Below are 27461 nucleotides of genomic sequence, written 5' to 3' on the forward strand. Positions count from 1 at the left end.
GCGGGTGTATCTGAGTTTCACATGTAATTTCGGAGGTAGTTTGATGTCTATATTGAACGGTTCAAATTAAAATTGATTCGCTGCATTCAGAGTTAAAAATGAAGTCGACACAGCACCTCTCTGTGTAATTGAAATTGATTCCACTGCGACACCCTCATGTTCTCCAACTGTAAACGAGCATTTAATCTTCACGACGAGCGGGACGGGTAATATATACCATGTAGCGTGGTTGTTACTTTGCAGATATAGTGTGATGGTCAAGTAGAAAGCAGGGATAGGATGGGGAGAGGGTGAAGAGGTCGGTGACGATGCATGCTTACTTAATCATAGGATGAAGGGTGTGAGATGAGCCGATGTCTAAGTATACAATGAACAAGGTATCTCTGTAATATGATAATTTCACATTAGCAAATTCAATTTACCAAGAAATGGGGCTTCACATTGTAGGCCTGTGGGAAGTCGAACCCGGACAAGAGACCAAGAGAACCAGCGTGACAAGAGATCGCTTAAACTCAGTGGTACCAAATAGTCCCGTAATTTGAAACAGGGCGAGCACAGTTCATCCTTATGCACAGCAAGCCGTATTAGAAACAACAGGTTATGATAACCAGATTCAGTACTATCCAATATAGTTAGATAAGATGCAGCCTTAAATTACTACTTAAATGTTATATTCACAATCATGACGTGTAAAGAGCTGGATTTTTATCTCCCTGGCTCTTTGGGGAGGACTGCTACGTAGTGACCATTGTACGATGTTAAATTTATTCCGTTTTTCACAATATGTTTGTTTAGCAGAAGTCTAAATTCCAATTCCAAAGTTTAAATTAGAATTGATTCGTTGCATTCAAAGTTTGAATTTCAATTGAAACAGCTGAGAAAAAAATGAAATAGATTGAACAGGAACGTCCTCATACTGTCAAGGTGGAAGTGGAGAGCGCAACGTGTGATGGATAAGCTGTGGTATTATCGGTTGTTACAGGACTTGTGGGTGTGAAGCGGTTTGTCAGCGGCCTGTAAATAATGTGACATTCTGTCTGGTACTTGGATCAACTGAACTGGTTTACAGTACATGACTGAGTATTGTTTACGACCAATTTACCAACGTACCATCAATGTCACACGAAACACCACACAGAGGCTTTATACGTTGTACTGAATGTTGTCAATATCGCTGATACACAGAAGGAAAAGTAGTAAGTTGAAGAAGGAGATAGGTTCAGAATCTGATGACGAAAATGACCTAGCTACATGGATGGTGATGTGTGTTGATGGTGTGGGAATGAGAAGGTGCACCTTCAGAAATATCCAGTTATCTCCGCAAATGACTCTGAATGATAAACTGTATGATAGCAGCCTATAGAAAACGTGCATATAACCATTTGCTCCCGTTTAGACCTGAATGATTCATCGTGAATGACTGAGACATGTTTTGGTGACATTGTTTAATATTCAAACAATTTGGCGATATTACGTATAGGTTCCTCAGATTGCACCTATGTTGTAAATATTGCTGTTTCGTGAGTAGCTGTACAGATGACAATTTCCATACAATACTATTGTTTTATTGAGACTTTAAGTAAGTGATTAAACCGTCTATCCTACCATAAACATGAATATTATGTTTCAGTTGGCTGTATGTTCTGTTGTTTTAACGCATAAACATTTGCGTTTGCAGTTTTTAAAGATGAACACACTAGGTACACACACTGAATTTGGTCTTGATCTTTTCATACTCAACAACAAACAACTTTAAATGAATGATGATGACCTACGGTTCTTTCAAAACTTTGCGCAAGGGTCATCTAATTCAAGCATCTTCACAGAGAGCAAGATAATGGGAACATCTTGGGATAATGGATGCTTCTATGTTGAATCAAATACTTGAGAATGTAATGCTGTTGACTGAAGGAGGAGTGCTGTGTGGTCATGCATTGATTCAATAGTGACATTTTCGCAATTTGTTCAAGACAATGTACCTTTACAACATAATGCGAACCTTTTGAAATTAGATACAATTCTAACTACGACTCAGATTTGTAAATTCAGTGCTTGGAATTTAATATTGGCAAAATATATGGACGGTTCATTATGAGTGTTTTCAATTTCATCTGTCGATAGGAAAATCGTCCATAAATCTAAAGAGCTTATACATTGAACACGAAATGTAATAAAAAACGCCAGGAAGAAATCTGATGTCTAATGGACATTAAAATCTGTTGATAGCTAAAGGTCAGATGCAATAGAAAGAACTTAACAAATAGTCAACATGACATGATTTAATGAATGTTTACAAGACGCTCTATTACATTTCATGGCATTTTATATAATACGTCGGCAACAATCACATATCTGAAGAAAAATAATTTTGAAACTGCTCGGGAATTCATGTCGACGGTTATTTTTGCTCATTTATTTATGGATGGCGCATGACATCGTTGAATTTGAAGACTCCGTGTCAGTCTTTTGTCTGTTGGAATGAATGTGAGTGGATGACTTGTAACAGACAAGGAAGACGTAAACTCAATGCTCATTAACATACCAGAAACAGCGCTATTTAGAGGCCAATTCACGTTTCGATCAATTCATAGACGTTTCAATAAATTGACATTATATGTCAAAACCATTTACATATACTAAAAAGAAACTGCCCCGGCGCGTTTTGTATTTGTTTAATGTGTATATCGCTCATAGTCGTCAATATGCATTTTTTTCACAGGATGTTATGGTAGATATTCAATTGTTGTCGAAAAAGGATTTCGATAACCAAACCCTAATACACAATTGATTGAGCTGAAATAGATTCAGCTTCCCATCACTGTGCCAAATGTCTTGAACTGTGATATTCAAACAGAATTCGTTACAAACTGAATACATGTGTATCCCTCATTTCAAGAGGACGACTTTGAAGATATCAGATTTTAGATTTACATTTAGATTGAGTCTGAAGTCTATACTGAAAAGTTCAAATTAGAATTGATTTGTTGCATTCAAAGTATAAAACAAATTCCAACATCTCCTCTCTGTGAAAATGATATTGATTCCGCAGTGACAACCTCATGTTCTGCAACCGTAAACGGCCATTCAGTCTTCAAGAAGAGTGCAACGGGTAACAGATACCGTGTAGCGTGGTTGTTACATGGCAAGATGAAGGAGAAGACAAAGGAGGAGACGCGGAGGTGATGGAGAGGGTGGCACGCATGGGCGATAGGATGTGTTGATTGTGAAGTGGACGGGATAGTTTGTGGATTTGGTTACAGAGAATGAAAAGAGTTAGACTGGAGGCAGCGAACATGACGTAACTGAATTAAATCAGTGGCGTTTGAAACCGAAGGCGTTAATGTTTTATACTTGAATTTGTCTCACCAGTCTGATTTCTATCATATACGAGGCAAGTAAACTGTTGGTTGTAGCATGAAGCCCAGGAGACAGACACAAGCTACTTCCTTCAACAAAATGGTGACCAAAATGATACAACTGAGCTTCAATTTATCATAAAATACATCACCATTGAGAGTCCATTTCTGATTTGTTCCATTTATAGCAACAATCAAACACATGGCTATGCATTGTGTTGCTAAAGTGACTATAGATTCATCGGATGAAGGAAGTAATTGGTGTACGTCATTTATAGCTTCAGGAAGTTGCAATTACATATGAGAGAAGAGTTTCTGCTGCAAGACGTTAAATGTGTTTTGTGGAAGAAGGCGACATTGTGTGGATCGCTCAACACATCATTTCCCAGCGCATCCGGTAGTCCCAAAGAGCATTCGTTGGCTTGCTGACTTAGAATTTGAGAGACTGAGACCGAGGGCCATGAAAAGTGACAAATCGAAGTATATGAATTGTGCTTAAAGCTGTAAACACCAACTGAAAAGTCATTTCGTCAAGGCAGCTATTGAAGGGTGCACCTAAGAAATCATAGAAAGATAATGTCCGATTTCGACATATTGTGAATTGCATTGGAAGGTATCCATTTCTTAAAGTAACGGCTACGATGTTATATCTTGTGATATTTGTTATAACAGTTCTGCTGCGGGTGAACGTTCTGTTAAGGGGAACATTCTGTCAGAGTACTTCCATGTAGATCAATCTTAAAGTGAATATTGGGTGACAGATATCACTCATGGTATATAATCACCAGTGCCACTCATTATCATATTATGATAATGCGTGTACGATCAACGGAAGTGACTGATTTTAACTGAGATAGCATGAAAGATCGTGATGTTCATTTGCTAAAGATTAGGCACCTAACAGATTCCTCAAAAGAATTATTTAGATGAAAGATGTTCATCCTTTTCCGAGACCGCGGTAAGGTAATCTGAAAAGACATTCACTTTTAATTCTTACCTTTGAATAGACCAAAAGCCATCCAAAGAACACAGCATGACACTTGTCTTTCACTTCCCATAATCACTCCTAAATGCGTCATATCAAAGGCCTGGCATACAACCTGGCATTTCCAGTGAGGCTCAATCTGTTGTTTTTCTGCCTGCAAGCAGAGTTAATTTACTTCATGAAAGCAAACGTGCCTTCCGAGCCCCACATTTCAACGACTGATGGAACGCCGTTGGCATTATTTTTTGTAACATCGGAACCGTATGTTTGGATATTTGTATGTTTCCCGGATTATTATTATTATTATTATGTATTCCATATCTTTATGCTGATTTATTTTACATTTTAATCGTCACGGTGTCCGTGCTATATTGCTTCCTTTGGCTCCAATACTCAGTGTGAGAACCAATATTAGATATTAAAGCAGCGTGTTGCAAGTATTGCAACGAGCTAAGAAAAATATTTATTGAACTGAATTTTCTGGTTCATCGATCACTTGATTGTCTGGTTAGTTTACAGAACGCAGTCGCATGACACCAGTGATCTTAAGCACGACGTCGATCTGAACGTCGAAACCAGTCATATCAGGCATTTTGTACGTGACCAAAACATAAAAAGCAGTAAATATGTTATAAACATTTAGTCTTTAACATGGGACATTGCCATATTAATGAGAAAATATGAGTACTAAATAGAGAATGACTGTTGTTGTTAGCAACAGGAAATCAGAAATATGTTTCACACATTACAAGTGCCTTGTACATCTGGGTTCCAGATTAGATTTTAGGAAATTCTTGAAGAAATTACGTGATGATTTATGCCACAGTGAACAATAATCTAGCGGCTGTACAGGTGTTAAATGTTAGAATAATAGCTGACAAGCATCTATGTCATTTTCAGAATCGTCAAGAGTGAGTGACTGATTCGTTCTATGCCGCTTCAAGCAATATTCAAGCTGCATCACGCGATTAGGAATAGGCTTCGCTCATCGTGCCCATTTTGGGATTCGAACCCGGTTCGTCGGTGTGACGAGCGTACGCCTACACCACTTGGCTACCCAACCGCCCTGGTCAGTCAGGAAAGCACATACAGGTGAAGGTATCCGAGCATCTTTCTTTAGTAGGCTATTGGGATATGAAAGATATCCAAATTCTTGATATTGGAGTTTTATCTCCCTAAGAAAGAAATGTGTTGTCTTCTATAGGGAATAGCTGATGATTGCATTTCGAGAATATTTTAGCTGCCTAGTGCCAAATCACTGTAGAAGCAGAAGAACGGTGATGTATGGACTGAATAAAACTGTATAGATATGAGAATGGGAATGAATGTAACGATTCAGTTTTCAGTCATAGTTTTATGTACATACTGCGTTCTGACCCGTGAAGGTCGCGGGGTAGAACAGGCCTTCAGCAACCCATACTTGCCACAAAAGGCGATTATACCTGTCGGTTCCCAATTGTGCAGATCGATGCTCATGATCACTTGATTGTCTGGTCCAGACTCGATTATTTACAGACTCCCACCATATAGCTGGAATATTGCTGAGTGTGGCGTAAAACTAGGCTCACTCACTCACATACTGTGTTCTGCTTGAATCTATTACCTTTGTCGTCACTAGGCAAAAATCAAATCTTTAATTGTACACGATTGTTATAATTTAGATCAACTTAAATACAATACCATAATACCGACATTTCATCTTTCAGTTTTGTTTAGGATTAGGATTATGTTTGATATATCCATCTCCTATCTTCCCTGTTCTAATGAGAGAGTGAGTGTGTGAGTGAGTTAAGGTTTATAGTCACATCGGCAATATTCCAGACATATCGTGTCTAAAACAAATTGTAAATTTACCACAAATTCATCTAATATAAAAAAAACTATCCACAAAGGACAGTAAAACCAACTAGAATCTCACAGTATTTCAGAAGGTAAACTAGCATCCCTCTCTGGATTTCAAATTCGAACAAAAATGCATAAAATTGGGCTGTAGATAGCAATCAACTGAAGGTAGTATCACTATACTAGGTACCATGGGGACTTACAGAACACTTGCTTCCTGCATGGGCAAAGCTGGATTTACACCATCCCTTCAGCTGATAGCATTTAGATTTAGACACATCTATAGCCATTCATTTTTTCCTCCACTCAACTCACCCCCATTGTATTCCCCAAGATTCGAACGTGGCTGGGTATCCAACAGAAGATATGGTCATAAGCGAGAACATTATATTATTTTTCATAGCCTAAAGGCAATAAAGAGAGTCTGAAGAGATGATATATTTTTTATATCTCCGTTTTAGTAGTAGCATTTCTGACGTCAGAAGAACGTTTAAAAATCTATTATACTCTTCATCTGAAGATATATTGTAGATCCACATCTTTCAACGATGCCACAATGTCATCTTCGAATCATCTGTTAAACAAAATTGAAACTAAATAAAACATCTGAGAAAACATAATCATTTCGATAAAACCATTGCAGAATTTGTTTCTGTTATATACATTTACCGTGATAATTGTGTCAGTGTTTCATTAGTGGGAAGAGACCTTTGCTTTCAGTGACCAATTCCCATAATGCAATTTTGAGCAGTTTACTCACCATGGACGCTACTTCATGAGATATTCGAGAGTGATAACTCTCTGGAACGTCAAAGATTCTGACCAAATAATAAGTTTTCTTTCCTTTCAGAAATGTTTTGAGAAACTCATGCATGTTAAAATACCTTTTTGAAGTAATCACAGCAGTTAAGTAAGTGTATAACACAACTTTGGGTCATCACATATTGCATGTGTACCATTGATAGATATGTACATTGAAAGATGTGTACCATTGACATGAATAAAGAAGGTACGAACCGACTCATGGATGGAACGTCTGTTCTGGAAGCGGAAAGTCATTTTTTTTATTACTATCGATGTCGTCCATCTGTGAATCACACACACTGACACACACTCACACACATACACTCAAAGCTTGTACCTTGATCTGAACATTTCAATATTGACCTTCGAGGTTTCAGTTGCGAGCAGTCATTGTGTAAACCTCCCATAGGACCAAATGACTGAATCAAAAATGAAAATGGTATATGAACTCTGCACTATGTCTTAAGCATCAGCTAAACGTGCAATAGTGAATGTTTGACATCCTCTCATCCTGTCTGCATTTGAAACACATACGACATTACATATAAGAGAAATGATGCTATATCTTCTAAATGTTCAAAACACGCATCCAACCATCTCGATGGAATGATGACCACGGTTCCACTTTGATCTTGAATCAAAACCATCAAATCAATCGCACGACATCGTCAGTGCACCAGGCCATCCATGCCAACGTTTCCAATACGTTGAAGATGGTGATCAGACCTATCTGGTCCAAACGACGTAACGTAGATATGTTTGACTCTCTACGATTTATTTGGATATCAAAAACGAAAATCTGAAATAGTTACCAATATTGCATCAAAAAAGCGATACTTTTGTGGTTTTGAAGTGCACGTACGTATTGTATATCAGTAGATAATTAACTGAACTACTATCAAAGAGGCATACGCAAATGCAAAGTTTTCAACTCCAGTCAAGGATTGCTCCAGTCTTAATTAAATGGATGCTCCTTGAAATCAAAAAGACTTTCCAAACAAATCAAACATACCTGATTAAGCACTGCTGGACGATGTTCTTTAGAATACTTTAGTGTTCCATACAGAGCTGGAAATTACGTATATAGTTCATTTGAGACAACGATGGCACATAGTTCATTGGAGTGTTCTAATCTGAACTTACGAAGACCTTAAACTTTTAGGAAGATTGAGGAATGACAGAGCGACGGATACCTCAAAGGTTAGTCCCTTTGGATATCACCCTAATTGGGTATTCCAGGCTGACCTAGTGAATATTATAGATGGTATTACATGTAGCACTAGCGGAAAAGTAGGTGCAAATTCAATTGAAGGGTGTCCTAATATTCATGGCGTACTGGCTAGATATCTTAAAGGTGACTGCCGCAAAGGATATTGGATTGGCCTTTTCGTAACCTTAACGACTCCACAGACAACACTGAATATGTCCAAAATGACCTCATACTTGAGCAAAACCCGTACAGGCGTACACGTGATTAAAGATCGCCCATGTCCACCGGCTTGACATTCAAGAATATCTTGATCGCTAGATGGTTTCTTACTCTTGACTTGTGTCTCATTGTGTTAAAACTAGACACAGCGTGGAAACGTCCTCCTTCACTTCCTTTTCAGTGAGCATACCCATAATGGCTACTGACTGCGCAATGGCCCACCGTCAGACCCATCTGGTAAATCAAACTTCAGAGGTTAAATATCTTTCCCTATCAGTTCTTTCAAGGCGACACTTTAACATGAGAAGAAATTTTATATAGCGAAGTGCCCCATCTGAAAGGGGTTTTAGGAGCTGTGGGGAAGTTTACTGGTTAAAACGTCATTGGTAACGCCGAGGACCTGGGTTCGATTTCCCACATGGGTGCAATCTGTGGAGGCAATTTCTGTTGTCCCACGGATGATATTGTTGAAAAATCTTGCTGAAAGCAACTTAACCCACTCATTTAAAGAGTTTTATTTTATCATACACATACCGTTAAAGACGATATGTCTATCCGATCTGAGAGGGAGAGAGGGAGAGAGGAAGGAACAAATGAAAATAATCAATATTCACATAAAGTGATACTTTTAATCACTTTCTCTAGTTGATGTATACGGCATTAATCCTTATATTTCTCAAAGTGCATGCATGTTAAGTAGACGATGTTCCTTTCATAATCTTTTGGTCTGATAACTAACCACTTGAAATAACTGCGGATAGGCTATGGCTCATTTAGTGACTTGGACTGAAATTTGAGAGTCTGGCGGGCCAGGTAAATGGTCAAATTTTGGATCAAACCCTTGTAATTGAAGAGAAACAGTTGTGGTACTTTGCATTGGTATCACATCGGCAGCGGCATGTTTTCAGTTTGTCACTAAACCTTTGGAAATTGCATTCCATACAAGGTATGATCGTAATTTGCTTGAGGAAAATATGAGTAGATGACTTTTTTTTCTGGACAGTGTACTCCAAGTATTACTGGTTGAAATGTTGAGGGAATACCTAGAACTAGAAACTGAATACCTAGAAACTGATCATTGTAACGCATTTGGGAAAGTTGATTTGTTTAGAAGCTTGAACACAACACTCCTCAACACACATGTTGTCAAGTTGGTGTGTTCACATGATAATCGTCCTTTCTCTTAAAGGATATACGTTAAACACATAATTGCATCCGGAACTTCGGGCAAAGATCTCGTTTCTAATGGACATAATGATCTGTTAAGATCCAGTGTCATACCCCTGAAATGACATAATCCTCTAACTCACGTCACTAGTGGGATGTCTCAAACAGAATATCATATTCTGCCGTGGAGCCAAGGAGGTTACAATCAATAACATACAATGACATTGATTCATACGCCAGTGTAAGCCACCGATCTCACGAGGAAGGATAATTTGTAAAGTGTCCTGAAATTCAAATGATGATTATGATTTTTGTTGAAACTGGATGTACGGCGACTTTGGTATGCACGTTGATGTACACATGCGCATGCGAGTGCGTGGATAGTGGTCGATTAGTTGAAGCGTCCGTATAATTAAATATTTCCAGTTGTTTCAATTCTTGATTGCCCCATAGATTCTTCCTTTGCTCAAAGTGATGAATGCTGGTTATGATAATGGGCTAGCTTCAGTGAATAACCTGGATGACAAGGGATCTTCCATTCCGATCTCTTCTTCGTTTGGGTCAGATCCGAATTGTGAGAAGTTGTCGTGACACAGCCGGCTGCCTCCTATTGGTTGTTGATATAACAGGGAAGTACTGCAAAGGGACCTGATGGAGGGACAGTACTGATATAGGATGAACATTGTGAATGCAGTAACACGGCTGCTAACACAGTAGAACCTTTGGTGGTATAGTATGAAAGCTGCTGTACAAATGATGTCAGATTTCTCAGTAACTTAATGTCCGAAGCTGTCTCTTAATGTACTGTCCGAAATAGCAACAAAAATGTTTTTAGGTTGTTACTCTGTATCACTAAAAATACACAGCTGCAATTTAAAAGAGCCCTTTGTACTACAATATCATCGTACTCTAAATTGCTTAGTCATTAAAGTCATGATTTGATCCAAATAGAAAAGCTTACTTCTTCACTAGTCTTTTATCTGTTAAGTCCCTACCATTGAGACTGTAGTTAGAACTTAGTTTAACTGATTTTTGTCACTTTCAATTATGTATGTGTGTATTTTCAAGAACTCATAGTCCAGTCTGTTTAGCAAGCACCATGATATTTTCTTTCTGGTAACTATGATCTGCCTACGCCCTATGCATCTTAGTATGAAACATTAAGATATATGTAATTGTAGCAATTCGAAATATATGTACTGCCCTTTCCACCTATAGTTAGATAGCTTTACTCAGCGTAAACTCAACCGTCTCAGTTTGAAAACAAACGTCTTTCAACCTGATAAAAAAGTGACTTGAAAGTTTAACAAATACTGAAAGGAAACGACCTTTCTGTCCTCAGCCTTCGAGTGCTCTGACCACACATTGAAGTTCTCCTCATGCCGCGTCAAGCCTCTTTGTTAAGGTTTCTTTACCATTTGTCTGCTTAAATTGCGGAAAATAATCCTTTAAGCATAGTGACATCTACTCGGGCGAAGGGGAATGCAAACTTCATTGCCTCATTTACAAATACTTTGGAATTTTCACTATAGGACTGATTTCAGATCCATTTGTTTCAGTTCTTGTCGATGTTGCAGAACATACGGGGGAAACGAATGGTCATTTTAGCACGCCAATCGTTAATACAATCCCGTCTTATTGCCCAATAAATTTATCTATTTCGGTTATTGTTGAAGCTACTTAACAACATATGTCTAAGAACGATGTTTTGGGAGTCTGAGGCTCCGGACTTAGCAATGGCTAGTCAGAACTACAGCATCAACTGACAAGGTGTCGATTGCGGGTCTGGTTGAGTCGGAGTGGTGCTGAAGTGTATGAGATAATATGATGAGAAAGGATATTTCATTCGCTGAATGTTTGGAAACCTACTTTTATGAATTGAAGATATTTTTGGTTTAAGAAATGTAGGGAATATGCCAGTTTTGCGTTATATAAGTATGTTTGTGATGGTGTATATTGTAGCTTTTTTCCAATTGCGTTCTTAATGTTGCCCTCTAATTTCATAGTTCATTAGGATTCATGGAATACCAGTCAGATATCAATACTGAGTAGCGTTTGCAAAGTCTGATTTATACAATCTAAAAGGACCGTCATTTCTTATTTATCTAGCACAAACGTTTGTTGTTTTAGTTTGGGTTTTTTATGTTTGTTGGTGACAAGATAGGAAAGTAACGAGTCTCAAGAATACATTGCTTGATTCACTGGCTATTAGATCTAGATATTCAATTCATATTAAGAAAGAGTCGCTATAACGAATCCCTGAATTCTCCTGTGATTAAGCACAAACGGAATAACTCCTGAACCTATCTCATGTTCCTACTGACTTGAAATGTTATTGTTTTAAATGACGAATGTCTGCACATATTTGTGATTTTAATGTGGACGTACTTCAAGATAGTGCATCTTCTCGACATGTGTTCTTGCGAAGTAGGATCTTATTTTTTTTAAAGTTCAAATACTAGTCGATTCACTGTATTCAAAGTTCAAATGAAATCGATAGAGAATTTCCCTGAGAAACAGAAATTGATTCCACTGTGCCATATCCACGTTCTCCATGTGTAAACGACCATTCCGTCTTATAGAAGAGAACAGCTTGCTGTGGGCACCGTGTATTGAGATTGTTATATAGCGGAGGAAGGTAACAAAGCGGTCGGTGAGGATGGGGACGATGATGCTTTGCTGCATGGGTGGTGATATATTTTGATGGTATTGGACAGTTAACATAAGCTTCTTTGGCGCATGAAACTGGGTAAATTGCTTGGAAAGCAGCTGACTTATCACACCGGCCTGTTCCAAGCCGTCAACTGGCCAAATAAACTAGTGGTTGATATCATGATGGACAAACGCACAATGACCGTCAGGACCCACTGAAAACTGCATCTGAATTAAACTGATTCTTTCAGCTATCGTGTGATGCTTAGAATCGATTCTGTTCCAGACTACAAAGAGGCGAGGATTGTTGCGTTACTGAGATCTTGCGAAACAGTGGAGGCAAAATTGCAACTGACAAAGCTTTCGGTGTCTTTACATAGTTTCTGCTACTAACCAGTATGCTCTTTCAGGAACATTGCTTACAACGTTGGTATTTCAGTCCAGATTTGATGCATCAGTGGCAAACATGATTCTCGACACATATGAGTTTTACAACACAACTATGTTAGCCCTACCTCATATGACTTACGAAGATCCGAGTATGAACTGGTTTTCAGCAACCGATGCTCCTCTGTCAAGAAGCCAGTAATTGGAGGTCAGACTCGCTGACTTGGATGACACATGTCATCGTATCCTAATTGCGTAGATCGATGTTTATGGTGTTGATCACTGGAATACTTGGTCCAGACTCGATTATTTATAGACCGCCGCCACAAAGCTGGAATATGGCTGAGTGCCGCGTAACATCCAAACCAAACCTACCCCACAAGTCACCATCCAATTCCTGTGGGTTATTTTTAAACGCATCTGTAATACTCATTTCAAATACGCTATTACAAGGTACCCATTGTGTTTGCTACCATACAGCATGTACAGCTTCCATTGGATGATTAATATATTCTTGTGTTATTAATTATGTATACTCTGGAACAATTAAACAATCGGGTTGAACACTTGGAAACTCTGTTAGAACCAGATCCTTTCTCACTCGCCGCTTCAAAATATCCTTTCCGAACTCTGAAAGGAGGAAAGAAACATTGTTTTGGATTATCATATAAAATGCTTTCGAACATCATCAGGAATTGTGTGGAGTTGAAGGAAGGACATAAGTATGGACATGTTGAATTGAATGCAATGCAAGTCGAAGACCGCAGTTTTTCAAGAAAACAGTATACATTGCAGATATTTCTGGTTGTAGAGATAACCAGCATTCGATGTCACATGATAATACGTGTGCGAGAAATGCAAGTTACTAATGTGGTGATGCATAGAATCTGGGGACCCTTTGAGTTCCTTTTCATATTGTGATTTTGATTCGGCGAAGACAAGGAATGTTAAGATGAAATACGTTCGCATTTGAATAACAAAACGAGCCTTCAAAAGAGCCTTTCCATATTCACTCCCACATGCGTGATATCAAAGGCTGTCACGTTAAGTGACATTTTAAGAAAAAAACCAAAATGTGTTGTTATCTTCCCTACAAGTGGGTTCATTCTCCATGGGAGTTAAAGTGCTTCCATGCTCCACATATGAACGATTGATTGCACGCTAGTGGCATTATAATGTACCAATGTTTTGTGTATTCTGTAGACCACAGCGGCATTCTTCTTTTGACAACGATATTTCGTGCCAGAGTCTATTTATGATGTTACAGCTCGTCGTTGATGACACATGAAAAAACATGAAAAATGCTTACATGTACAAAAATGACGTTTGTTGCATGTATCTAAAACGGAAAACATCTCCACAAACTGCAAAAATAGATTATAGTCAGTGTTACTTACTGTTAACAGTTGTCCTGATTGAAAGTGAAGCTGTGCCATACCATGATACCAACTTTGTCAAATTACGCATGTCAAAAAGGTTTCACATATTGCACGCAGTGCTTTATATATTCATATTATCCCTCAAAGACAAAGTGTTATGATTAGTTTTAGAGATGATACATTGGCTAATAGTTCTATTGTGAATAGACATAGGTTCACATCCCAAGAAAGTAATGTGTTTACTGGCGGATAAGATACGTCACTTAAGCGGTGGAATAGTGGTGCCACTTATGCTCCATGGAACCTTACCTTACCTCACACACGAATGTCGCTTTCTGATTGGCTAAGCGCTATTCTATCATTTTCAATGTACACCGATGGCAATTCCGAACCCTTCTGGAGCTACATGGTAGTACTTTTTTTTATCTCGAATAACATTGCATCACGCATCAAGCACGGAAATTACCGAGGTTTTACGATTGAAAATCGATGGAAGGGAGATAACTCTAAATCTGTTCACCTTGTGTCGTCTACAAAATGGCGATTCGCCTCGCATTCAACAGAAGTGCTTCAAATAGTTCAGGTGTTCGGTAAGATAATTACGTTGTTCACTTGTCGCTCGGGGTCCATGGGCTCATGTACCCACGAGGTTTAATCATGTTCCCTTCGCCCTGCGGGAACATAAACAAACCTCGAGGGCACATGAGCCCATGACCCCTCGTGACCAGTGAACAACTGATAATGTTAATGACTTGGCGGTAAAGTTAGCTTTCCTCAGTTTCAGTCATACAGTTTGCATAAATCTAACAGCTGCCATTGCCATTTGGATGTGTAGTTACTCTACTTCCTATACATAATAACCATTTAGGATCCTCTGTCAAATCCGAAGATATTAATATTTTGCACATTACATTCCAACATTCCAATGTCCAAATGCTTCTTTCGTTTTTTTTTGTTTCTTGTTTTTTTTTTGTTTTTGTTTTTTTTTGGGGGGGTGGGGGGTGGGGGGGGGTGGGGTTCTTTATCGTATCTTAAGATTTAAAACTTTGATGATCTACTGTTGTTTCAGATTTGTCATTTCAGTTTCGCTTCCACGAAGTCATGACACTTACGTATCTTCACCTCGACTATCACACAGAGTTGAAAATCAAAGGAACAACTGGAAACATAACATCCTCAGAGCGTCAAACGGCTGACAGTCTGAAACGTCAGGCTACTTCGCGAATAACCCCCTCCCCTTTCACTTCAAGCAATGAACAATCACCACGCTTCTGACTGGTGTCAATTCAGATTTTACGAATAGATTCTGTTTAATCACAAGTAGGTTTTCCATCCATGTCTTCACCCACAATGGCCTGGTTACATCAATCCAGACACTTTATGGTAGACATAATTCACAGGAATATACCTAATATGACACATTGCTTGTCAGCTTGATCATCGAGCCGGCTGCTGAGCCTAGCCTACACTGTGGTCTTTATGTGGGGCTTTCGATGCTTACTCCATGGCACGTTTGTTTGGTAATGAATCTTTCTGTGCTAGCAATGATCAGTCCCTTTCCTATCATCCATTCATATAATGCCCCTTAGGTGTAAGGGAGACTGAGATTCGAGAAGGAGTATACACTTTAATATCAAAGGTTATACCCCAGTAAACTTTAAAAGGATTGTAAGGTAAATCTTTGTTGTAATGGGAATATGTGATATAGTATTGACATACCCGTCTGTATATCATTGCTTCAATATCCAGTTTGAAACTTAACAGGAGTTACATTGCACATAAAAAATACCAACGTTTCCAGTCCAACAAACTAAATCAGAATAAACAGAGTTGCTACCAACACAACTTTTGTCACTAATGCGTCATCTTTTGAAATGACCTGAAATGTCGACTATGAAAAATATTTGGAAGTTTGATCTTGAATGGAGTAACCTTGATTCAACAACGTCTGAGAAAGAGCCACAAGGCAGTATTTCAAATCGTGGCAAAAGAGCATGTTTGACTACCTTAAGAACTGCAAACTGTAAACAATAAAAGATGGTACTGTTGAAATATCAAAGGCGATTTGACCTGAAATTATACTTCTTGTCATATATCCTAAAGGAATATGTTTGGCCACCAATTTTTTGTCTTAATGCTTTAAATCTAAATATGAAACAGTTTTTTCCTCTAGTTTCCTTTATTTCAGGGTAAGATGGGTAAATTAGTGGAAGGGATTTAGTGATTTTATTTAAACTCGCAGTCCTTGAGTGAAATAGGATAATCGGTATTCCTTAAACTGAAGTTTCTCCTCTTGGGCACTTCACCTTGTTTGTATATGCCGATCAGAGCACACATTCACTTTCATATACAAAAAGACGGGGAGGACCAATTCGAATTGGTGCCCATATGGTGGACAAATTCTTTTCTAAATGCTTTAGCCCACAAGTCTCAACTGTAAGCTTCATTTGCTTTCCTTGTTTTGACAAATTGGCCACAGTGTCAGAGGATGTACGCTCATGACCTTTTGGGGTTATCAGCAAATAACTTCCGGCTGCTATTTTTATGTGGATTGACAACCATTTGACACACGCCACGTCGTGTCGATAAATAGGTCAAAAGAAAATGTTGATTTTTTTTATCAGAATGACCTGTTAAGGTAGTTTCTTTGCAGCACGACAGATGTCGGTCAGAATTTTCACATCAAAACCCTTCTGATGTTACTCTTAAGATGTAATGTGAGATGCGTTAAGGGTGAGAATGAACTCTTTGCCCTCTAATGGTGATGATTAAATCTGTCTTCATTTAGAGCAGGTTTTAAGACACCACTATCCCAAATTTAGGCACAATGTAAAACAACTGAAACAGTTTTAGTACAGCGTATAAATCTGCGTCATGACAAACATCCTTAAACATCCTTGTCGCAAGGGATAGAAAACGGAGGATCTTCACCTTTTAAAAAGTATTTGTGAGTATATCTAGTATGGATGTTTGGAAGAAAGGTTTTTAATAGCCTGAAGCCAAGAAAGGGAGTCTAAAAAAGATCTTTTGTAAATGTTAGGGTGTCGTTGAATATATTTCAAGAACCGATAATATGAATTTGCTTCTGCTGTAAAGATAGATCTAGAGCTATTGTCCGCCATTCTAGAAGATATATTTTTGGATCCAGTGACAGTGGCGTCAACATCCTTGGACCCATTTGTAAATAACGATTTATATATGTATTGTATCGTTTGTAATTGACTAAATGCTTGTTTTGACTGCGTTTCATTTGTTTCTGATATTTTAAACATGTGGTTAATGTTAGGTCAGCGTGTGACCTAAGCATCTGCCCAAGGAGGAAAAGAAAGCAAACGCCTTATGAACAAATAGAGAATTCGAAAGAAAATGGCATTTGTAATTAGACGTCCTTGAAAGATACGTTATTTCTATGTTGAATACAAGTCGCTTCCATGACGTGCCAAAGGTTTTCATGATTAAAGGAATGCAATTAGGACACGAGTAACGTTTGGGGGACGTTTGGCACAATCTGTTATGTTCATTCGGCATGTTTTGTATACATCCCGCCAAGTCGGTGATATGATTTACAGACAAAAATGTCAAAAGCAGACTCGGTTGAACTGTCGGTGTCTGTGGTTGACATGTAGGGAAGACTAGCCTGCAACGAAGCAGCTGGAGGCGAAAATCAATGTAGAAATCTAATCCGAGGAAAACGCAATACAGAGTATGCGGGTTAATCCACCGCTTTTGTGCTTAATTTTGAAGTCTTACATGTTTTAACACCTGGGATCTTACACAAAGTCACTGGAATGAACTGAGCGTATTGTCTGTTAAAGGTCGTGTGCCATTGAACATGATCGTATCGGCTACGAAGATAGTCCATACTTTCAAGTATGAGTGGACCGTGCTGATAATATAGCAACAAGTTGGAATGGGAAGGGTAACAGATTGCCCACTTAGGGAATGTAACGAGGTGGAAAATTGCTGTGTCGTTGGGGTTACAGAGACGCCAATGCTGAGAGTTACTGGATCTCTTGGGACGGGGAAATGTATTGCTCTGGACAATGCGGGCAGGGTAATTAGTGTATAACATGGCTTTTACATTAATCATGATAGACCGCTCGCGTGATTGTGAACGCTAACATCTATCGGAACTCATGTTTTGGGGTCACTAGCTGGATATTTAGGGTGTACTATTTCGCACACCTTTCGTTCCTATCAACATGTTCAACTATAAGGGATTTCGATCATCACTTTAGGCCTTTGGGAACACGATCTATTAGTGTCCGTGCTTCAAACCTTGGTGTGGTTGCGGCATGAACTGTGGTTAGGCCCAAAAAAAATGTTGTGGTTCCGATTTCCTAAATTTCAGAACTAGGGTAGGTAGGTAGGGATTTTTTTTTTTATATATATAAAATATTTTTACTTGCTTAGTCTGTCGCTCGTCATCATATGTATTAACCTTGAGTGCTGTCTTAACATGCCATAGACATAGAATCATTCAAATGGTATTAATTGTATTGCAGAATATTGAGAATAGTACCACAAAAATACTATTATGAAATCCAAAAGGTTTGAATTAAAACATTTGAGTACAGTCAACAAGGAACAACTTAAAGATCACATAGACTCCAGGGGGGGCACAAAAGCAAAAATCATTTCTTGACATCATTATAAATGAAACTGTTATTAAAACTACTAATTTCGACACTTAAATAAATGGCTTTGCTCTTGAAACAAATAACCATTTTGGCAAACTTTAATACGGGGTCCGATGGAAATCTGCACATGGTGACACCATCATCAGCATCCTTTGTGTAAGTGACAGCAATGCCATGATTTAACATGTCTTTGTTGATGTTGAAAAATCAGCAAAATGACCAGTTTGTAACACACTTTCTAAACAACTGACTGAATAGCCTGTCTCGTATGACGTCAATTCAGGCTTGGGCGACAGACTTACGTAACCTGTCTGCGGGTTGTGTTTGCATGCAAGAGGGAAGCAGACGGCTTTTTGGTAACTTTTGATCTCTCAGTATTCATTAAAGTTGGTGAATAGATTTGGTTGTTCCAAGACTAACCACAGGTCTATCATAAGTAATAATTAAAGGAGTACAAAAAAGAAAATAAAAAAGAAAGTTTTTTCTTGTGCTTTAATAACACAAATCAGAAATCATGGCATACATATTGTGAAACTATTTATTCTTTCCATATGGTCTTTGTGTTATGGGTACTCTTCCACTTTCACGACAAGTGTCACATAATGGAAACACTGTTTTGAATCTTTTCTTCAGCTCCCTGTCCACTTCTACATCTGTTTGGATGCAGTAACAACAGTTATCCTTTCTGCTTAGATCTGCTGAGTAATACTGCAGTTTTACTGGTGATGCACAGGACAGTCCTTGGCGGACATCAACCTTCTGGTGCAAGCTGCTACTTGGAGGAACAAGTGGAGATCCACAAGAAAAGTCATATTCACTGACCAATGTAGCCAGAGCCACACTTTGGCGTTGAGAAAGCTTATATTTTGAATAGACAACTCTGGGCTTTTGGCACTCAACACACTCAACACATGCCCTTGCATTTTGTGTTGTATAGAGTGAAGCATCATGGGGATTGTCAGCACACGACTGTAGCACAACAGGTTGCACTTGAGGACGTCTTGCACTGCTTACAGCAGATAGCTTACTTGGAGTTAACTTTTGGTTTTTGTTGTTTTTCAGGGAAGGTCGGTCACTTTCAGAGGTATCATCCAGCTTAGAGACTTCACTGAAATTCAAATTATGTTGACCAGTTGCATCAAGAACGGGATCTGGTAACCATTTCAGATGAGGAATCTGTGATGGAGTGCAACAGTGCTCATCAGAGCATTTCTTGACTTGAAAAGAATAGTGTCGTATCCTGCAATGTCTCTCTAGCCAGGTGTTGAAAGATGCAATCTTGTTGGCGTGCAATTTCTGCAACTTGTCCATTTGAAGTTCTGGAAACAGTGTTTTCAAGTGTTGCTGAAGATGGTCTGTTTCTTCGTTTTTAGCAGGTTCGATGCATTCAAAGTGAACGCCTTTCAGATGAAGCCTTGAAAATCTATTCCTGATCAGAGATTGAGCAGGCTCAACAGACTCACTCCACTCTTGTTGTAGTTGATTTTGTTGTGTTCCAAGCTTTCGAATTTCTGCCATATTTCCAGCAGCCTTCAGCTTCTTTTCAGTTTCATCAGAGCATGCTGAGCGTTCAAGGGCACAGTTTTGTAATCCTAAGTTCAGAATTGACATTATGCGCTCAGCAGGATTTGTCCAGCTGCGTCCAGGTGCACAACGAGCCAGAATAAGCATGTCCAAATCTAGCTCTATGAAAAGACTAATAGCAGCGCACTGAACACTCACAAGGGTATTCCTGTGATCTGTGCCTCCATCTGTAAGCTGCATAACAACCTTTGGAAGAGGCGTGTCTAGGTTTCCATTCAGCAGCACCTTGAGCAACTCTGCTGCGTGTCGAAAAGGATTTGAAGGCTGAAACACAGAATCCTTGATGCATGTTGTCACTTGACCCCTCACAAATGATTTATCTGGTGTTGCTGGAATACTGCAGTCTAGTATGACAGAAGGTGTCAGTGATGCCTTGTTCATATCATGGTCTACAGCAGAGAGAGTAGTTGGTGTTGGTGCAATTGTTTGTTTTCCCCTGACTCCAGTTGAAACAATGACACCAGGTTCTCCAAGAGGTACTTTCGCTTTGTCATCACAAAAGAATAGGCGAACCATTGCTTTCATGTCAACTGCTTTAGTCTTCAGGTACTTCAATTGTGCAGCACAGAAATGGTCATCAGGATGTTAAACACGAAGTTGACGACGTTGAATTTTGTACAGAACCTGAATCCTGGATGTAAAATTCCATGCAGAATGGACGAAGGGATTTCTAGGTGCGAATTGAATACGAACCAAATTCTTTGAGGGTATGGGGGTACAGCTGGGCACTGGTCTGCTGCATGCATTATCATTTCTTTCAGAGATATCCATTCTGAAACATGTGCAATATTCTGTCTTCTTTCATCGGCTGCTGTTACTTTCTCTACGACTTCTCCCAGTTTATCAAAGAAGACATCAAATTTCCCAGATGGCCTTCCAGGATTTAGATGTCTTAAATCGGCTAGCAAACCTCTTTCTCCGAGGAAAATTAGTCTAAGACGTTCCTGAGTCTCAGTATAGATCGGTGCTGATGCATCCATGGCCAGTTCCTTATATATGAAATCTACCACTGAAGGCTGAATTTTGGCTAAGTTTACAAGTTTCTCTTTGAAAACCCTTCTCTGTAGACGAATGTGAACCTCCTTGAATTTTGATTTCAAGGAAATCATCAATCTGGCAGAATCTGTCAACATTTTTTCATCTGGACGATTTTCGATTACCTGTACAAGACAAACTGATGTCACAATAGAACCACCTGGGCAAAAACGGAGAATGTCCACAGGAACACCCAACTGGAGATCTCTGAAGTATCTATACCTGTATCCAGGATCCGGGAATGGCTCATCACGATGACTGTCTTCGTCGAAAAAAACAGGTGTCATTAAACCAGAATTTCTCACAGCTGTGTCTAGAAGCCTATACATGCTACGCACCCCAAACAATGTCTTCTTTCTGTGTTCAACAGTAGCGTGTTCACCGACAGTACGCACTGGATGATCAAGCGTCCTGATAAGCTTTTGTGCTGAATTTTGGGAGTCGAGATGTTTCTTGTAAGCAGAGAAGCAGTCAACTAGTTGTTTTACATGGTCATGAACATCTTGCCAAGCAGGGTTGCATTTAACAAAATGCTTCAAAAGCAGGCTGTATAGTGTTTGACTATGGGATTCCAGCTGACCAGATGAAAGTGGTTCACATTTGGTCTTTTTCCGTTTGAATTCATAAAAGCCCTCAAACTGATCAAAGGTAGGTGGAATTGGCAAAACATCTGTCTTTTTCCTGGCAGCTTTGTTTATAGTCTCATGATGACTTGTGGCGTACCACAGGGCATTACAAAGTACCTGAAAAGAGGACACAATATTAGATATGACACATATGAAATCTTTAAATTTTACAACACAATAGTAACTTGAACAGCATGTATGACTTAATTTACAGCTAAAATATAAAAAGATTGAGACATCATTGCTCTTTTTAAACAATATTTAATGCCCATGGTCTTGTTTTATATTGATATTCTATGATATTATTATTAAAACACCATACTGAATGGGTAAAATGAAAACAATTACAGTGTTGGTAAAGTTTGAAATTATATTTAAAACTTTATTTTACAGATATTTAACACCACTTTAGCATGCGAATTCTAACTAAAAAGATCTATTTATGATAGTATCAAATCTATGCAATAGCTGGAAATTCACAATTGCTGTACACTGCTGCTTTCAGCAAAGTTTAATTGCATTCTACAAAACAAGCCTGAACATGCAGAGATACTACCTATGAAAGGGTGGGAGGATAAGGGTGCTACAATTAATAGCAAAATGGGTATTGAATTACAGTGACTGTGTGACCACCACCAAATGAGAGTACCAGACAGAAGCTAGAAAGAAAAAATACATATATACCTGGAACTGGAGCTTTTCAAAACAAATAAAACAAAATCGTCAATCATCAATAATTATTAAACACAATATTTATAAAATTGTTTTATTTTAAAAAATAAAATGAAATAGAAATTTATACTCTTTTTAATATACATAGACCTGCATTTATTTATATTCCTCAACAACATTCAAACATAAAATGTCTACATGGACCAGTGCAATAAAACTAATTTAAATAATTCCTACAAAGGTCTACTAGTCTACAGACCTGCATTTGTCATTTATATTCAACTTTTCTTTACCTTTTTATGCTTTAAAATTATCAATAATGCACATGAATCAGTAAACAAACCTGTATGAAGTAGGCACCGCCCGTGTCTGCTGTTGACTTGGGGAAATCGGCTCCCATTTCAGTGAAGCGGTCAATAAGGAGATTGAACATTTCATCCTTCCTGTTCAGGCCGTCATTCACACCACAGCTTGAAACAAAATAACATACCATCTAACATTTCAGAATACTGGGAATTATAATGTTACAATGCTGTTTATGTTTTAACAAATATTAACTTAGATATATGATTTTTTACAACAAAGGGTGTCACATGGAACGAAATTTCAAACATCAAAACAAACTCTCTGAAATGGAAAACACCATTTCAGAATACTGGGAATTGTAATGTTACAATGCAGTTATTTTTAACAAATAATTAGATCTATATTTTTTGACAAGAAAGATTGTCATATGGCATATAATTAGATCTACATTTTTTGACAAGAAAGATTGTCATATGGGACAATATTTCAAATGTCAAAACGAACTCATTAACATTACCTTTTTGTCTTTTTCTTGGGAAATGCCCTCCCCTTCGCCATGAGGATTTCAAATACTTTCATAGCTTTCTTTGTGGTCTCCTGAACGAATTCTTCAGCTTCAGCCAGATCACTATCACGCAGACATTCAAATTGTATGGATTTAACACCAAAGCAATTAACAATGTCCGAAACAGTAATCAAACCATCAATTTCAAACGCTCTGTCGGGGGAGACATGAATTTCAGTGGATACATGGCATTTAACTGTGAAGCCTTTCTTGGGTGGACATGATACTCTTCGAACAAATCTGTCAAAAGGCATTTGTGCGGAACAGATGTAATGATCCGCCTTTCCTCAGTGTGTTGACAATTGGAAAAGCTTAGGGCTAAAACACTTACAGGTGCACACCCGAGTGCAGCACATGTCCCCACGTGGGCCGCCATTTTCTTTAAACATTGAATCTCGTTTGGTCTCGCGATCTCGTAGATAACGAGATCTGAAGTTATAAACAAATGTCGCTTTTCGCATTACGCTTGGCACTTATGAAAAAGAGACACCTTCACAGTTTAGCACGATTTATTGTACACATGTCAAAAATTTCTTGTGAGTAAAATAGACTCGGCAGAAATAATTAGGGTCGGTCGGGAAATCGGAACCACAAGCTTTTTTTTTTAGGCCTTAGTATTTGTATGACTTGTAATGATTTATATCTTCTGAAATGTTAATTTGTACTAGTGCCCACTGACCTATAAGGTACAAACAAATCACCTGCCGTTGTATACACTAATCTTTAAAGTAGTTCAAACTGCAATATTACCGTGTTAAAGACGTGGCACTGGAGCTTTTCACGGTATAGTACTCTTAAAACAATGACTCTGCAGTTGACTTCAAGCCATATTGACTGACACAATTTGTGTTTACATTTAGGTGGCGAGTGTATGGAGTTTAATGGTTTCCATAAAAGTAAATATTCTGAATTAAAACGAGCATTCCATGGAATCGGAATTTTCTTGACAGTAAGTGAGTGAGTGAGAGAGTAAAAATTTAACGTCACAGAGGCAAAACTTCAGGTATATCGTGACGAGAACACATTTTACATTAAAATATGAGATGTGTTTATTATACGAACCTGTCGACAAAGGACAGTAAAACAACTACAATATCACAAATAGAATTAAAACTAGTGCGAAAAGGTAAAACTTATATCACTATTTGGACAACACAATATATTCTATTGCTGGCTATGGATCGCCAACAACTGAAAGTAGAGCACCATAGTAGGGTCCACACCTTCATGGACCCCCTTGGATTTACACCATCCCTTCAGTTGCTGGCGATTGTGCTGAGTTCTAGCCAAGATTAAAATAACAAATACACTACAACTAAAGGTATGGTAGAGCTAAATTGACTTTGAATTGCAAAGACTTACGTACCCTCTCAGGAGGACAATAATTTTACAATACTTCAACCCCCTTTGAGGGTACAGCCACTAACAATCAAAGTTACTAATCTAAACTGCCAATCATTAAAATACATCTATCTACAGAAGATATTATAATAATTATTCATCAATGAAATCACTTAATTTCTTAAAAAATCAATAATTAAATGAGAACTAACAGTGGTAAAATGATCCTTAACAATTTTGACATTGAAGTATTTATGCCTTATGATGGAGTTTCGTGACAATAATTGTTTGTATACGAACGCTCAACAAACATCGTAACTGTGAATACCCATCTGTGCATGACCGCCAGCCTGATCATCACTGCTTTATAAACTAACTTTATGGGCAACTCGAGAATGTGGAAAGCATGTTTCTGATCAATGTCGATCACACGGTATAGTAATGGAAAGGCGTTATGGATGAGCACCGTTATAACACCTATAGCCACTTTATGGTGCAGTTTTTTAAAATTTCGTTGTCACTTTTTTAACTGGTGAATTCACCAGAACATTGTGGCAGATGTAGCAATGGCATTTCTCAGTTTCAGCTTATAAGCTTCATGTTACCCTTCTTGGGGTCACTGAGGATGGAGAGCCATGGTAAAATAATTACAGCAGACAGTTCAGTTCAATTAATGTGACTGTTAATATCTTAGCTCTCAGAAATATAGTAGTGTGGCATATAGCTGATGCTGCTAATTATTATTATTATTACTACTACTACTACTACTACTACTACTACTACTCTACTTCCATGACTTCTTTAACCACACGGCTGCTGTGATAGAACCTACATGAACACTGATGTAGGCCGTGTTGCGTTCCTTAACGGTCAGGACTCCCTTAAATGATGATGAAACAAGGAACGCGGGCTGTATGACAAGAGGCGAACACCTTCATCCTACATTAGTGTCTAAGAGTTCAACCAAAATGAAGCTAACATACAGTGATAGCAGATACATTCTGTACATATGGGAATCAACAGTTCATAAGCATTTTTCTTGGGACACGACTGCGATACACGACAAACGTTGTCTGAAACATATGGATGTTCTGGAAGAAAACGTTAAAACGAGGAGTCAACACGCCACAGGCATGTTCAAACACTTTGAACTGCTGTTGTATATACATGTATACTTCTACATGAATACGTATGAATCGTATGGTAAATGTACTTATTATCATGACACGTGTTGTTCTTGACTAATAAGAAGGATTTCATCATTGTGCGGGTTAAATATGTGCTGGCGCAGTTCACAGCCAAACAGGCCAACTTACCATGATTATGGATTCATAACCTTTTAGCAAAGTGGGCTATTCACTTTTCAAACTTTTCCCTCTGGTATATATTCCAAATGGACGTAACAGAAAACTCCAATTTCTGATGTCGTGAAAGACTGCTGCCGGGCACATGCTACAAAACGACGTCACCAAAAAGGATGTTCTATAATAAAAAAAAAACCCGATTCGTTTCTTGTCAACATAGCCTGTTCGCGGAGGTTATAATGGAATGGAATTGCGTCTGGTTTTGATACTGAAATTGGGTCGGATTGGATTTAATGATGATGAACTGGACTGGCAAAGACATCCTGAGGACGTGCTTATGAAAAAAACCGTGTTTTATGGAGAGGATGGTGCGAATCTACTTGATGATGCTGTATTGTGTTTCGCTGGGGTGATGCATCATCCTATGTGATCAATACATACATGTAGTTTTCAGTTATAGTAGGAATAAGGTACGGTAAGGAACTAAATCTACCCGGAGAATATTCTAGTACATCTGGTGTCTGAGCATACATGTACGTGGAACTTACGTGTGACTTTTAAACGTCTCTTTCTCCCTCCGTGTCTCCTTACCTATGTATGCCCAGCTCCCACTGCCTGAGACTGGTCTCTCTGTTCCTGTTCAATGTTTCGCTGTCCACTCCCTGTTGTAATGCTCAATGTCGATCCCTTCCGTTACATTAGTCAAACACATTAGATTGATGATAGTTCTGCACGTGTTCTAAATATTTCTGCAAAGTATGGATCAGCCCACAAGATATTCACTGTATCATCGCTACAGTAATTCAGTCTTCCTTGGGGAGACACGGATGGCTGTAGGGACTTACGTCCCTTTGGTAAGCCAAAAAACAAAACTGCGCGGTTTAAATCTAGGTTCATCTCAATGACAGTCTTGGACTTACATGATATACCTGAAATATTGTATCAAGCGGCATTAAAACTCCATTCATTCACTAACTCATTCAACAATGCGGTCGTGTTGTCCATGTGTTCCAGAGAAAAAAAGCCCTAAAGAATCAAATATAACCACGGGTTCTTGGCGAACAGCGTTGTTCCATTACTTCACATTTCATGAAACCTGAAGTAATGGTTTATTCAAAATTATCAAAGGCTATTTACAGCTCACAACAAGACCTGTGTGTTCAAACATACTTCTCGTCCGTTTGCATATTGATTTAAACTTAAATTGTAAATTAGTAAAAAGAAGGATCTCTTTTCATTCGAGTTCTTAACATTTGCTGCTAACCATACAGATGTTGGAACGTATATAGACAAGGTCGGCTTTAGTTGGAAGTAGTTGTTTGAGTACAGGATTTAATGGAAGGCAACAAATGATCATGCTACAAAAGTCAATGTTTCAAAAGGAACT

The 27461-nt window shown here is 38.4% G+C and overlaps 1 protein-coding gene and 1 pseudogene across 1 annotated transcript; both read right to left on the bottom strand.

Annotated features, from left to right (window-relative positions):
- Positions 1-19175: 19175 nt before the first annotated feature.
- On the bottom strand, positions 19176-21751 carry LOC137277067 (uncharacterized; annotated as a pseudogene).
- On the bottom strand, positions 21663-23805 carry LOC137279029 (uncharacterized). The gene is made up of 5 exons (XM_067811514.1): positions 23657-23805; positions 23382-23492; positions 22902-23028; positions 21841-22003; positions 21663-21712 (listed from the first exon to the last, which is right to left on the bottom strand). The coding sequence occupies exons 1-5, from the start codon at positions 23803-23805 to the stop codon at positions 21663-21665; spliced, it is 600 nt and encodes a 199-aa protein (XP_067667615.1).
- Between the last annotated feature and the right edge of the window lie 3656 nt (positions 23806-27461).

The sequence above is a fragment of the Haliotis asinina genome, chromosome 3 (genome assembly GCF_037392515.1).
Source record: "Haliotis asinina isolate JCU_RB_2024 chromosome 3, JCU_Hal_asi_v2, whole genome shotgun sequence".
Lineage (NCBI taxonomy): Eukaryota > Metazoa > Mollusca > Gastropoda > Lepetellida > Haliotidae > Haliotis > Haliotis asinina.